The sequence below is a fragment of the Cetorhinus maximus genome, chromosome 3 (genome assembly GCF_964194155.1).
Source record: "Cetorhinus maximus chromosome 3, sCetMax3.hap1.1, whole genome shotgun sequence".
Classification (NCBI taxonomy): Eukaryota; Metazoa; Chordata; class Chondrichthyes; order Lamniformes; family Cetorhinidae; genus Cetorhinus; species Cetorhinus maximus.
Window position 1 is genome coordinate 138,983,615 of NC_135881.1, and position 16,056 is coordinate 138,999,670.

A 16,056-nucleotide genomic window follows, 5' to 3' on the forward strand; every position below is an offset into this window, starting at 1 on the left:
TTATTCTCTTGCTCTTTATATATTTAAAAAACCCCTTTGGGTTTTCCTTTATTCTACCCACCAATGCTTTCTCATGCACTCTCTTAGTTCCCCCCTGCACTTTTATGCTCCTCTAGGGACTCTGAAGTATTGAGCCATTAGTATCTGCCATAAGCTTTTCTTTTTTTAAGTAATCCTAACTTTTATGTCCCTTGACATCCAGGGTTCTCCAGACATGGTACCCCACTTTGTCTTTACGGGAACATATTTGCCCTGTATTCTTGCTATTTCCTCCTTGAATGCCTCCCACTGCCCTGACAGTTTTATCTGCAAGTAGCTGCTCCCAGCCCACTTGGGCCAAATCGTATTTCATCTTAGTAAAACTAGCCTTTCCCCAGTTTTGCACTTTAATTCCCGGCCCAACCTTATCCTTTTCCATAACTATCCTAAATCTAACTGAGTTATGGTCACTATCTCCAAAATGCTCCCCTACTGAAACGCCTTCCACCTGCCTGGGGTTCATTTTCAAATATTAGGTCCAGAACTGCCCTCTTCCTTGTTGGGCTTTCCATGTACTGGCTAAAAAGGTTCTCCTGGATGCAACTTAAGAATTTTGCTCCCTCCCTACCTTATTTATGTCTTCATGGTAGTAATCTGGCAGAGCAGATTGGTCACCTGGTTTTCATCTCATTGAAATGAATAGGGTGAAAATTAGGCAGTTCTAATATAGACAGGTGATGTACTCCACCAGATTATGACAGACAGTGAAGAGGAAAATCAACCTCATTTTGCACAATTCCACATAAAACAGACTTCCATTTATAACACACCTCATCACATCTTTCAGAAATGCCTCAATGATTCACACACAATGAATTACTGAGGTGCAGTGACTCATGTGAGCAAAAGTACACAGACTGAATTGAAACATTTTCTGCCAAGACCTAATTAAAAAATGTAGAATTCTGCATGTTTATAAGCTGTAAGTAAAATTTGTGGGCAAATTCTGAAGCATTTATCATGTCATTGCTTACCTCTAGTACATTTTGCAGAAAGCTGCTGAATGTTAAAAGGTTGTTTTGCAGATCTGACTTTTTACAGTTTTAATGTGCAATCTGCCTAGGCCAGCGCAAGCCATACTGTTGCTTTCTCACATTTAGTATGCAGTGGCATAGCTGTACATATTAAAGTTAGGAGCATAACTTGAGAAAGGAAAATTAGGCAGCTTGCAAGTCAATTAATCATCAAATTATCAGCATTAATGACCAGAACAAATGCAAATACTTCAAAATAATTCACTATTTTTAGTTTATTTGTGCCACTGATTCAACCTAGAACTAGATTTATTAAAATAAAATATGCATTTAAAAAAACCATCAAATTTCACCTGTGAATACTTTTGGAAATGTTATCACGGGTGTTAGTGTGAAAGCTTAGACTTCACATGGAGGTGTTATTTAAGTGTAAATTTATCACTCAGAACAGACTGAACACTCCATGCAGCTGCCATAGATTGCAGAATTACTGTTGGGCTTTAAGTCACCCCCAGCTCTTCCAGACATATAGACAAATGTGGATTTGTAACTTTTACACATACTGGACATGACAACTTTAAATATGATGCATTTTGATTGTGTTTGCAAAATTGTGATTTTGGCGACAAAAACAAATTGTCTTTTTGGGCTCCATGACTGTCCCCATCCCTATACCCAAACTCAGATTAACTTTAGACAAGGTGTGGCTTTCCCCATGAGTGTATCATTTAGTACTATCACGATGGAGGAGGAGCTGCAGCAAAAGTATGTCATATGTTCCTATGCGAGGAGATTCAGGCATTATGGTGGAGTATGGCTGTCCATCAGGTACGACACTACAGGAATTCATCCTGGAGCATCACCTGATTTAAAGAAGTCCACACCAAATGAGTGTTCCTTTTCCTGAAAGGCTATCATGAGCATATGAAACAATGCATAAGACAACTGAACAGTATGTTTCAAACAAAACATTTCTTTTATTTAAAGAAAATCAAAATTTATCAATGATGTAACTTTCTACATTTTCTTAAAAATGGGCTTGCTCCTCATGCCTAAGTGTACTTTCATAACCCCTATCCTAGACTGTGTCTAAGTGCTAGGTAGTTGGCTGCTCAGGTTGTACGAAAGGATTATGGAACTTAAGATAGGCCTCAGCTCAAAGCAGCTGGCTCCTGAGAGAGTTGCTGCTGACTGTAACTCCGCAGGGTGTCCTGTGCAGCCTGGTCTGAACCCCACCAAATGGTGAAGGGGCACTCTGAGGGGACAGCCAGAGTTCTGGCATGCACTGTTGTCAAGAGACCCAGCACTATGAGGCTAATGGATTTGAGCTATTACCATTCCACTGGGTCCTTGATACACCACTATCCCTCTATACACAGATAGCAATCTTGAGTGGGGATTGGGGATTTGGTTTTGGGGCATAGGTGAACAGGGTAGCTACAAACTGTTGGCTGTATGGCCTAGTTGTTCTTCATCTTTTACTTCCATTTCATCCTCTGGTACCTGTATGCCCCAAGACCTCTTCCTTTGCTTCCTCAGTATGGTATCACCTCATTGTAGGCTTCTGTTTCAGTAACGGATCTACAGGATAGGATTGCAGAAGGTAGGGAAGAGTAAAGCTAAAGGGGTGGAAGGTTGTGCATGTGAGGTTAAGGCAGGCAGTTGAAGCCTATGTGGCAAACGTGATGGGAAAGGTGAAGTGAGGCAGGTGGGGTGTGAGGATATTACAGTGGAGGGAGGTGCTTTGGGTTTGGACAGGACAGGCAGCGCTTGTTAGGGGAGTTGCAGGTGCTCTTACTCAAAGTGAAGTGTGAAGGATTAGTAGATTGAGTGTTGCTTTAAGAGGGCAAATGACAAACCAGTGCCTAGGGTCACCAGGGAGGAAAGGCTGGTGATGTGGGATCACCGCCTGCCATGATGAACTGAGAGAGTTGGGAGCTGTGCCATTGCATTCAATGAAGTTAAAGCCAGCCTTTCTGCAGTCAGCACAATTAATGACAAGGTTCGGTTTAGTAAAAGGAAAACCCAGGAGTGTGAGACTCCTGTCTTGTACTTCTTCTGCCTGCTACTTGGAATTTTTCCCAGTGGATATAGCTGGCACCTAATCAAGCACGATGGTGCCAGTCTAGACTGATGCGGTGGGTGAGAGATACCTTGAAATGATGTGTTGGAAATTGCCAGCAAAACCACTTGTCAATCGCTCACTTTGTTGTTGGATAATGTTCAGCTGCCGGATGTCTGTCGAGGTTTTTGAAGAGTCATGTCATTGTTGTGTGGAAGTTTCCTGGAGGGGACACAGTATCTATATTCAAGTTTCACCAGAGCTGCACCAAAATATGTTTAAATTAGCTTACCTCAGGGACTTAACCTAGGAACATGTGTGTAACTCTCTCTGCTGGTGGATGGTGTAAATTTATGGCTCACAGCGTAACTGACATCAAGGAAATCCAGAGCCTAATAGTATGCTGTTTCTGCTCCCAAAATAAGGCCAAACCCTAGCCCAAAGTATGAGAACAGAAAACGATGTGTTGATGGCACAACAGGGTCAGCCAGCATCGAAGAGAAAATTATATGTCAGGTGTGACCTTTTATCAGAAAATAAAAAGGCTGCTTTAACTCCTATCTAATGGTTTACTCTCTTCTCTCAAATGATCTGATGTAGCACCCATGGACTTTTCGTTTAAAGCTCAACTGGCCGAACAAGTGATGTACTAACATTGAGAGACACGAGGTCAGTTTGTGCTAGTGGTTCTCAATGTGGCAAAATCACAATCTCAAAAACAACTAAAGGAGTGAGGTGCATCCCCATAAAAAGGTAAATGTCATAGGGAAAGTGAATGGGACACTCGTGAGCAGCAGTAACATGGCAGAATTGACAAAGCTTTAGTACAGAAAGACATGCAATAGCTGGCGGCATCTTTGTTTATATAATTGTTTAAAAGTTAAGATGTTTGCTACTGCATTCATAAAACCAAATAAACAATCCATATTTTGCTTTGGAGCTTATGGTATTAGAGCCTCTGACTCGATTGCATTGCTCAATTCTTTTATTTTTATATGGCAGTTTGAGATCTACGACAATAATCTGTCTAACCCAAACTGCCATACTCAGTAGTAATGTTTAATTCTCACCCAAATCCCAATTAGATTTGTAAAACAAATATATTTCAACATTAGACTGGGTTATCTGTTCAAAATTTTATTTACGTCAGAAAGGAATTTTGTAATAATTTTCAGTTGCTCCTACTATGGACAAAGAAACAAATTATAGCTCTAGCAAGGATTGTGTTCAACTGCACATTGAGTTGGACTTTGATAATGGTATGGTGCAAGTACATTTACAACCTGACTTCTGTGTGGGGTGACCAATATTTGGTTAATTCAGGGGATCTTGCTTAAAATTTCTATTTTGTGGACAAAATTGAAAACTGTACTATCAGAACTGTTTCACAAAGAAAAACAGCCAATTCAGTAGCTGTAGCTAGAGAATTCTCAATATCTATCTTCTGTTCACAATGTTGCCACGATGTCAATTCACAACTTAATTCAAGGTAAAAAATCTCAGAGTAATTAAATACACCTAAGTCGAGAACTTTATATAAAATAGTTTTTCATTGGTTGGATCAATAAAGATGAACTTTATTCTGCAGAACATTTGGGCAATTCACTGATTAACATGTTCAGGCATTTAACTGACAGGATCACATGCCTAAGTCTATAATCAAAGGATCCTGCATGCAAGAAACAAAATAAAATAAATGTGAGAATTGCACTTTATAAAATCTGAAAAAGTACCGATACTACAAACAGTAATAGGTTCAATTCCACAATTTACAAAAAAATTAATCTAGTTTAGTGTAGCAATTAAATGAGATTGGAAATTGTGTTTTTCAAACACGCTGGGTCACTCTTCACCTCACGATTACCAGGTTTCATGTATATGTTCCCTCTGTCCGTTCTCATTTCTTGAACTGGCACTAGGTTACATGCTACTGGGTACTTTCTGCTGTCTTTTCTTAGAAGGAATGCCAGTTTGACGGAATTCTTCTCTCTCCTTCAGATATTCTTGTTTACATTCTTCATATAATGCTGAATCTTTATAACTTAAAAGAACAAGACAAACAACATTAATTTAGTTGAAGATTAATTTCTAGCAAAATGTAACGGAAAAATAAACTGAAATAAACATTTGGAACATACTACTGTGAAGAAGAATTACCTTTTTAAAAAACACCTCATATTCTCCATGCAGCACTGAAAACTTTCTACATTTTATTGTAAATAACATTTTCCAGTTATTTTGGAAATTCCCACACACAACTAAAAATACCAGTAATCTGACTGCAGAAAAGAGGATAAGACTCTGCTGTATCAGAATTCAATGGTCAAAGTCTTAAGGAATTACTTTTTCCTTTTAACAGTTTACATGTTGTGTATGTTAATAATTAAAACCAAACAATTATGACACCAGGGGTATATGTTTTTATAAGCTGCTGCATGATAACATGCTATACCCTGAATGGATGCAACAGATACTATGGCAATAAGCGGGTGTTATAAATATCAGGGCATAATACATCTGAATTCCTGCAAATTAGTAATAAACACTAATCATTAGCACCTGTATTTAGACTCAATGTTGTGCTTTACATGCACAAATAACTGCCCAGGTTTTGATTTCAAAATAGATTGAAGCTAATGGCACTTGCTGTTATTTATGAGTAAATGGTACAGCTACTTTGGCTGAGGGACAGATATGCGGTTAAATTGGATATTGAATTGGCTGTCAAAGTTGCACCATTACATTGTTAGCCTCTGAAAATAGCTTCTTGCTTTTTGCCTCAACATTGACATTTATTGAATGGCACCAAGTGGCTGTAGCAGAGCAATAGTTACTCACCACAGTAAATTAACTCTTGCCATTTCAAGTGTAAGAACCATTTTAATTACATTGTGTTAATTACTGCCAATCAACTTCTATGGCACTGAAAATTAACTATAAGTGTGAATTCTCATTCCTTCATGTTTAATTGGAGACAAAAAATATATTTTAATTTTAAAAAACTTCTCCCATCTTTCTTTCCTCCTCTCTATTTTTCTTTGTTTCTGATTTGATTTTGAATTCACCCATTCTAGTTTACACATCCTTCTCAGTCCTTGCGCTGCTTCTTTCTCTGTTCTTCAATTTGACTGGTTGAGGAGATACACAATTGCATTCCATGTTCACTCGGGTCCCAGATGCTTTTTCTGCAGTTAGCAGCTCGCACTTCTAACGTTCCATGCAAAACTTGTTAAGTTCATGGGCAAGTAGAATTAATGGCTGGCACTGTTACATGTCCGCTGCATCAAAATTTAGACCATTGCACTGCATTTCTTAATTCACATATCCATATTTGTAATTTACAATGTGTCACACATTTTTAATACTTTACGACTCAGCGTGCACACTTTAATGATGAGTCCCATGGGATTTGTCCAGTGAACCATACCATATTTGAATTTAGGTTGTATTGAAAACAGATTCAAACTAAAGAAAGGTCAATTTTTCAAAACTTCTGTCTTTTTAGCAATCATCATGCCATCATTAAATTTAAAATATGGTTGAAGATTTTCTGAACTTTGGCTTTAATAACCTTGGCCTTTTCTCTTGGGGGGTTGAACTAACAATTACTAATTTTCAAAATTATAGCCTTTACCACTTGCATAAAGTGAATGTGTCATTAAATCTTTATGTGCATTACCATTTCTGCTTACTGTGTTTGGAAAGGAAATAAATTAAACTGGTTAAAGAAAACTATCCCCATGAAAGGAAAGTATTAAAGTTACTTATCACTTTTTAACAGCTAACTTAAAATATATTCTTTATTAGAGAATGTTAAGAAAATTTGATCAAACAAGGTAACAGATGTTGCATAGAAGCCAACTTTAACCTTTTTTACAATCTGATTAAATTGGTATTGAAATAGGAGACTCGCATAAACTCAGCAGTTTAATGTTTGCAGGGTCATATTTTGAGCGATATTCAAGTGTGTAGCACAAGTAATGGATTCGCAAAGATAATTGGACTTGATTTAAAAAAAAGAAATACGAGTATGGGGTCAGTTGCTAAATGATGCTAGGACTATGGTATTATCCTGTTTTTTTGCCATCATTACTCCTATGAAATGGGCAGCAACTTCTGGAACAAAAGCAAAATACTGTGGATGTTGGAAATCTGAAATAAAATCAGAAAATGCTGGAAATACTCAGCAGATCTGGCAGCGTCCTTGAAGAAAGAAACAGAGTTAATGTTTCAGGTTGATGGCCTTTCATCAGAACATCTGGAGTCAGACATGTGCAGTTAAATGCGGAAATCCAGAAGTTGTCATCAGTGATTCAACGCTTCTCCAGAGGGTGCACTGTTGAAATTCCCCCAGATTATAATTCATCTGCAATCGCTGAACTGACAAAAACTTCCACTCTTACATTCTTAACCTGACTGTATAAACCATTAAAAAATTTAGACCTTGTTGAATGAGGTGTAACTTGGTTACTTGGTTTTTAATGGAATGTAATGGAATTACGTTCATAATTATGGCTAAAAAAGCTTCACTGCACCAAGAAGAGCAACTGTATATTTGATGACTGTCAAATATCTCCATTATAAGAAAATCCACATTTTAAAAATCATTTTAAGATTTTATTTTACCTTGTACTTTAATCCTAAGTGTATGTCCCAAAACATTTACTTTGCCATCAGTAAAATTCAAAAATTAAAAGTGAAGGGATTTGGTGTTTTTGTAATTCCTAGTTTGCTATCTGTGAGAATGCTTCAATGCATTTTGCTGTTTATCCTGCATGATGAGATCACTACTGCTGGATACTCAGAGATCCTCTTGGCACCAGGTTCAAACCGATGTCAGAAAAGGGGAAGTGCATGTCAGAGATTGCTAGATCTTTTGTGGAAAGCTCTCTTCAAGGTCAGCAACAAGTGCCATTGCTTCACCACTGACTGCAAAATCAAATCCACTGTCTTTATGCCTCTTGAACTAGATTTGAATCTTGCTCAATGCTCCACCTCATTGTCAAGGTCCAATTTATCATGGTCCTAACTTGGATTATAGTTGGAAGAAAAGGGAACAAGACTAGGGCACAAAATAGCTGGTGTGTAGCTGGTGTGTGAAATAGAAAAATCTTCTGATGTATGTAATTTGCTGCATAGAATAAAGAGAGCATTACTCTGGATTTTGCCGCATTATACTTAGCCACAGAGTCCGTAATGCTACAAGGCACTTAAAGTGCAAGTGTTTCAATCCCAATTTTGCTGTCCCTCACTTAAAATTCATCCAGGGCTTCAGGGTGGGAGAGAGCAAAGCCAATGTGCAAAAGGGTTATATGGAAATCCAGTAATAAATTATTTTATGTAGTTATATGTATATATATGTGTATAAAAATACACAACGAAAAACTCTCTCTCAAAAACAGAGTGGTTGCAAATATGAAAATCTGATTTTGATAGAAACAGGTTTGACCAGACTAAGAGAAAAAAAATGCATGTCTGGTTTCACACCATATCAAAGTTGCATCACACTCTTGACATTTGTTTGACGCTGGCAATACTCCTTTGCTGGGCTCTGTATGCAAAGTGAAAGTTACTCTTTTCTGGTCATTTGCAGACAATAGAAATTTCATACATTTTCTATTTAATGTCTCACACCTGGTTAGCGTTTTTACAAGCCTTTGCTTTTCACAAATTAAAAGCAGTTACATTTCTCACACTTTTCTTTCTTTAAAAATCTTCACATAACATTTCGGAACAAAGGATTTACAAGTTCAATATTTTTAATCATTAGGCTGCTCACTTGAACACACAGAAATATGTATTTAACAGATTATACATTACATAAATGTGTAATCCTGTCAGTAAAATAACAGCAGAACAGAAATCAAGCATATAAAGTAAATGTGGAAAAAAAGAGGGAAAATAATCTTTTGTAGTGAAGAAAATCCTAATGAGGAATGTTACTCTATTTTTCTGTGCTTCAAATATTTATCTATTTTTTTTAAAAAGCGATGGTCTCTGTCTCAATCTGTGGCAAAGCATCCCAAGCGCTAACAGCGAGATCTGTAAAGAAAGTTTTTCCTAACACCTGTTATCACTCTTAATGATAATTTTAAATTGATGATTCCTTAACCAGATGAAATAAGTCCTTTTGTAGTCACTCCAACAAGCCCAATCATAATTTTAGAAACCTCTAGTAAATCTCTTAAATTTTCCAGTAGAATTAGTCTCAGATTTCCCATTTTGTTCTGGGGCAACTAAGTCTCCTCAGCTTTTATGAAAAACTTCTGCTTGTATTTTTCAGACAATGATGAATGAACGCACTTCATTATGCTTCCATATGCTTAGTGGACTTTGGCCCTGCAATTTATGGTCATCAGACAGTGTAAACAGTTCGGCACCCTCTATAGGGGTCCTAGGACCCATGTGAACAGGGCAAGCAATGACGTGTCTTGTCAACTAGACAGATTGAAGAATCTTTACTGCAGCACGTTACTGCAGGATCAGGAAATTAAAGTTAGAATGTTAATTCAATGCAAAATCATGTAGAGAAAGCAAAATAGAGGTATAAAAAAGCTAGGATTCAGAGATAATAAAAGTTTTTAAAAAATGTTTTAAATCTTCAACAACAATTAAAATCTGAAGGAATGAGATTCCACACTTATAAAAGCTAATTTTCAGTGCTGGAGAAGTTATTTTGTTTTGGCAGTAATTAAGACTATTCACACTGTTAAAACTTCACTTACATTTGAATAGACAAGGCTTAACCTTTTCTGGCATGTTTAGTGGGTATCTAGTGGTTAAGTGCTACAACTTCATGGCCTTTGCGTGTTTCAATGATGAGTCTCTTGTTGAAATACTGTTATAGCATAGTTTACGAAGAAGCAGGACAACTGGGACAGCTACTTACTGATTTTCACATTTAACTGCATTTGTAGGTACTAGAAGTTGCTGTCCAATTTGCTGCCTGAGCATTGATAGCCTCACCTTATGGCAAAATCCAGACCAATTTGTTTACTCTTCTCACTGCTATTCTGTACTACTATATTTGATCTCACAACTGAAAGAAACTTCCCAGCTGACTCGTGTAACTAATCACTCAGTGAACAGTTCTCACTGTAGTAGTGGGTATGTGTACGCATCCAGATTCTGGGCGCCAATTCTGGTGCAGTTATCTAGAACTGATATTTTCAATTGCCCGAAATCAGAACTTTCAGTATCAGGAAAATTTCCACACTCTACAGCCACATCTTTTTTCTGTAATACAGAAGGATTACAATTTTCATTCTTCAGAATTTTAATTAATATTTCAATGGCAAGTGTGTTCATGTTAGTCACTATTAGAAATATCATAGCTCAGTAATTACAGTGGATTCCTGACTAAATTTGCAGAGTTTGAATCCCAGTAATAAACATAATCTATCTCAGTAAGGTTAGATGAGAAGCCAGTGGAGACACACATCCATTCTCACACTGGTGAGACTCACCTCTTAGGGAATTGCCCAAGTACCCTTGTACAAATCTGTGTTTAGCATGGGAGAGAAACAAAGGAAAAATATACCCTAAATGTTACATTTCTTATTTTAGATTCTTGATATAAAGTGAAATTATTCTTCAATTTACTTTCCAATTAGCATTAGAAGAAAAACTGATATTAGTTAAATCCATCCCTCATGAGGACTGGGTGCCTCCCTGGAAAAGAACAGTCCCTTCACACGCGGGACATGAAATTGAATCCACCAAAAGCTTGATAGCTTGGATGAAAGTCTATCTTTGATGCAATGATTTATATTTGAAGTATGCTATATAGTCACAATCCATTTTTAATCTACAGTATGTGAGTGGCCATATTTCAGCACTTGTTCTCAGTAAGAGATTGCATAAGTCTGGTGCATGAAATGGGAATGACATTGTGGTGCAACAGGAAATGTAGTTATGTACAGAACTAGGAAAGATCAATGGGGTGCATCACTGCTCAGGAGAGTAACTTATTTTTAAAGCAATTTTGTTTCCAAAATAAAGTGCTACCTTCACAACAGATGAGCTGCTACTCAAAAATAAATACATCATACAAAATAGATGACTATGGCCCACTCAGTTAAAAAGTACTAGATCTAATTCAGGAGGAGTTTGCTACTACACATCACGTTAATTTTGCAAATTAGTCCCAGTAACAATGAGCTCAGTTATGAGGGGTGCATAATGGGTGAATTCTCTCCTCCATCCCCACCCCCTTTCCGATCCCCCTTTTTCCAATTATTTATAATTTTTAAAATATATTTTTCTTGTCCCACCTATTTCCATTATTTTTAAATTTATTTCCATCCATTGTTTTATCTCCACCTTTTAGCCTATTTCAATCCCTTCCCCCACCCCACCCCCACTAGGGCTATCTGTCATTTGCTCATCCTGCTTTCTACCCTTAATATCATCATTAGCACATTCCTCAGCTAATATCACCACCGTCAACACCCCTTTAGCCTTTTGTCTATGACATCTTTGACAATCTCTTCTTTGCCTGCACCTATCACTGGCCCTCTATCCAGCTCTACCTGTCCCACCCCCCTCAACCAGCTTATATTTCACCTCATTTCTATATTTCCTTAGTTCTGATGATGAGTCATACGGACTTGAAACGTTAACTGTGTTCCTCTCCGCAGATGCTGTCAGACATGCTGAGTTTTTCCAGCTATTTTTGTTTTTGTGCCTAATGGAAACTGGATTGAAACTGACCAAACTCAATACTCTTAGATCCCTTGTAGCTTGTAAAGACAGGAGACTCTGAACTCAGGCAGGGTTTGACTAAAATCTATGTCAAAGCCCTTAAATCTTGTACTTAAATTAAAATTTCAAGTGTTTACATTCATGCTTATATTCTATGAAGCCATTTTACATTTTGATTATATCATGCTTATGGTTGGACTACATTGATACATGAAGATTTCTGTCCTTGCACTGGAAGCAATGAAGATTTATAGTTCGAAGCAATTTGTTTGTTTTCAATCTCAGTTGCATCAGGGACCGGGGGAGATCCTACCAAATAAGCACTGTCTCTCCCTTTCCTGAAGAGGTCTCCTTGGTTGCGGGTGAGGGATTCAAGCTGAGAGTGCTACTCAGAATAGGTGCCAGCCTTCAATTCTAGATATTCTGATCTGGATATGTCCCACATCTGCTTCGGCCTCTGCACTCAAACAGAGCTTACCAGCATCTGTGCTAGCCTATTTGCTAGGTTTCCCAGAACACTATCTAGAGTTTACTGCCCCATTAGTCTACTCTCGATCATCAGTAAAGTGATGGAAGGGGTTATCAACAGTGCTATCAGGTGGCACTTGCTGAGCAACAACCTGCTCACTGACACTCAGTTCTGGTTCTATCAGGGTCACCCTGCTCCTGACCTCATTAGAGCCTTAGATCAAATCTGGACAAAACAGCTGAACTCCAGAGGTGAGGTGAGAGTGACTGCCCTTGACCGAGTGCGGCATCAGGGTGCCCTAGCAAACTGGAGTCAATGGGAATCAGGGGGAAAACTCTCCACTGGTTGTGGTCATACCTAGCACAAAGGAAGATGGTTGTGGTTGTTGGAGGTCAAACATCTCAGTTCCAGGACATTACTGCAGGAGTTCCTCAGGGTAGTGTCCTATGCCCAACCATCTTCAACTGCTTCATCAATGACCTTCCTTCTATCATAATGGGGGTGTTTGATGATGATTGCACAGTGTTCAACACCATTCACAACTCTTCAGATATTGAAGCAGTCCATGTCCAAATGCAGCAAGACCTGGACAATACCCTGGCTTGGGCTGACAAGTGGCAAATAACATTCGCGCCACACAAGTGCCAGGCAGTGAGCATCTTCAAGAAGAGAAAATCTAAACATTGCCCCTTGACATTCATTGTCTTTACCAACTTTGAATCCCCCACTATCAACATCGTGGGGGTCACAATTGACCTGAAGCTGAACTGAACTAGCCATATAAATACTGTGACTAGAAGAGCAGGTCAGAGACTAGGAATCCTGCAATGAGTAACTCATGTCCTGACTCCCCAAAGCTTGTCTACCATCTGAAAGACACAAGTCAGGAGTGTGATGGAATGCTCTCTACTTGCCTGGATGAGTGCAGCTCCAACAATACAAGATGTTTGATACCATCCAGGACAAAGCAGCCCACTTGATTGGCACCCCATCTACAAACATTCACTCCCTCCACCACCAACGCACAGTAGCAGCAGTGTGTATCACCTACAAGATGCACTGCAGGAACACACCGAGGCTCTTTAGACAGTGCCTTCCAAACCCACAACCATTACCATCTAGAAGGACAAGGGCAGCAGGCAAATGGGAACACCACCAGCTGGAAGTTCCCCTCCAAGCCACTCACCATCCTGACTGAGAAATGTATTGCTGTTCCTTCACTGTCGCTGAGTCAAAAGCATGGAACTGCCTTCCTAACAGCACTGTGGATGTACCTACACCGCTTGGACTGCAGTGGTTCAAGGAAGTAGCTTACCACCACCTTCTCAAGGGAAATTAGGGATGGACAATAAATGCTGGCCTAGCCAGCAATGCCCAAATGCCATGAATGAATAATTTAAAATAATACAGCTTTGCTGACAACAGCAGTAAACAGTGAAGGAATGGCGATATATTTCCAGGTTGGTGTGCGACTAGGAGGGGAACTTGCAAGTGCACCTGCTGTCCTCATTCTTCTAGGTGGTAGGGGTCATGGCTTTGGAAGGTGCTGTCTTTTTGGTCACTTGCTGCAGTGCATTTTGTACCTCATATGCACTGCTGCCACTGTTTGCCGGTAGTAGAGGGAGTGAATGTTTAAGGTGGTGGATTCTTTGCCCTGGATGGTGTTGAGCTTCTTGAGTGTTCAAGGAGCTGCACTCATCCAGGCAAGTGGAGTGTTCTCCATCACACTGCTAACTTCTGCCTTGTAGATAATGGACATGATTTGGGGAGTCATGGGGCAGAACTTTATGGTCTCCGGTGGGCGTGTTTGCAGGCAGGAGCCCCATAAAATTCCATGGATGCCTTTTCCTCCACATACCCTCCCACCCATACCAGGCCACTTAAAGCCAACTTCCCGCCCGACCTCAATGTTTTGGCTGACAGGAGCTGGTCGGTGTAGGAAGCCCTGTATGTTTACCTGCACGGTTCTTTGGCGGGAAAGGGGTGGGATGGCTCCTCATGGGCCCTCTTATCTGATGAGAGGCTCCCCTGCAAGGACTGTTCTCTCCCCCCACCCCACCCTCACAACTCCCACCCGGGTGCTCCTTACCTACCTAGCGTATGCACACAGCCCCCTTGCCCTCCCCCACCGCCCTACTCCCTCTCCTGCCCCATCTTACCTGGTTAGTTTCTGCAGTGCATTTTGTAGGTGGTACACACTGCTGCCACTGTTCGTCAGTGGTGGAGGGAGTGAATGTTTGTGGATGGGGTGCCAATCAAGCAGGTTGCTTTGTCCTGGATAGTGTCAAGCTTTCTGAGTGCTATTGTAGCTGCACTCATCCATGCAAGTGGAGAGTATTCCATCATACTCCTGACTTGTGCCTTGTAGATGGTAGACTGGCTTTGGGCAGTCAGGGGGTGAGTTATTTGCCGCAGGATTCCTCACCTCTGACCTGCTTTTGTAGCCACAGTATTTATATAGTTAGTCCAGTTCAGTTTCTGGTCAATAGTAACTCCCAGGGTGTTGATAGTGGGGGATTCTGCGATGGTAACGCCATTGAATATCAAGGGGTGATGGTTAGATTCTCTCTTGTTGGAGATTGTCACTGCCTGGCACTTGTGTGGCACAAATATTACTTGCCACTTGTCAGCCCAAGCCTGGATATTATCCAGGTCTTGCTGCATTTGGACATGGATTACTTTGGTATCTGAGGAGTCGTGACTGGTGCTGAATATTGTGCAGTCATCAGCGGACATCCCCACTTCTGACCTTATGATGGAAGGAAGGTCATTGATGAAGCAACTGAAGTTGGTTGGGCCCAGGACACCAGCCTGAGGAACTCCTGCAGTGATGTCCTGGGATTGAGATGTTTGGCCTCCAACAGCCACAACCATCTTCCTTTCTGCTAGGTATGACTACAGCCAGCAGAGAGTTTTCTCCCTGATTCCCAGTGACTTCAGTTTTACTAGGGCTCCATGATACCACACTTGGTCAAATGCTGCCTTGATGTCAAGGGCAGTTGCTCTCATCTCAGCTCTAGAGTTCTGCTATTTATCTTACTAAATGCAGTGATTTTGGGTGATTATATAATGGGAACCAGCCTGGGGGGTTGTAACACTCAAAGGGGTAAACCGTGCATCCCTATAACATGGAAAAGCATGGTCACTTGACCTGTGGGTTTAACATCACAGAAGTAAATTGTATCATGGAGATAGTGAAGGTAACTTTAAGCCAAATCAGGTAGCCTATGTAGGGGAGGAAGAGTATTGTTTACCACAAACAGGAAATGGTATCTGTATGGGTCAAATCTGAAATGCCCAGTACACTACCTACATTTTGTTTTATTCCTGAGACCCCCGGAAGGGTTGGGTAACGAGAATTGGTGAATATTTACAGTCTTAGCAGCACTTAAATTAAAGTCCGGGTCATGAATAAAGGGGAAGTTGCGAGAATATGTAGAAAGATTTGGTTATGATATTTCCCCACTACCAGAACATCTGGTCAACCTGCGGGAAGAGACTGATAAATCCCAAAAAATAAATTATCAGTTACAACAGACAAATCATGAGATCCTGCAGGAAATCCAGGACATTAAACACCAGTCCTGGTGGGATATGTTATGGTGCTGGTGAAGTAATATTGAAGTCCACCCTTGGATTTGAATCATTTCTCATGTCTCAGTTCTTCTGCAGTTGATTATTGTCATATGTTATGATCCCCAGCTGAGGTTACCCCTGGACAAGTCTGATCCCAGAGTGGAACCCAGATTGATAGATCCTAACTTTTATTTATTTGTTTAGATACGTGGAGAGTAGCTACTGAACAGAGG

General features: G+C 39.9%; 1 protein-coding gene across 1 annotated transcript in view; it reads right to left on the bottom strand.

Annotated features, from left to right (window-relative positions):
- Positions 1-4,588: 4,588 nt before the first annotated feature.
- The window catches only part of cmc1 (C-x(9)-C motif containing 1), an 84,798-nt gene continuing 73,330 nt past the window's right edge, over positions 4,589-16,056 (bottom strand). The window contains exon 4 of the mRNA XM_078539047.1: positions 4,589-5,116. Coding sequence (XP_078395173.1) covers positions 4,996-5,116 — 121 coding nt within the window. The 3' untranslated portion in view covers positions 4,589-4,995. The remainder of the gene's footprint in view (positions 5,117-16,056) is intronic.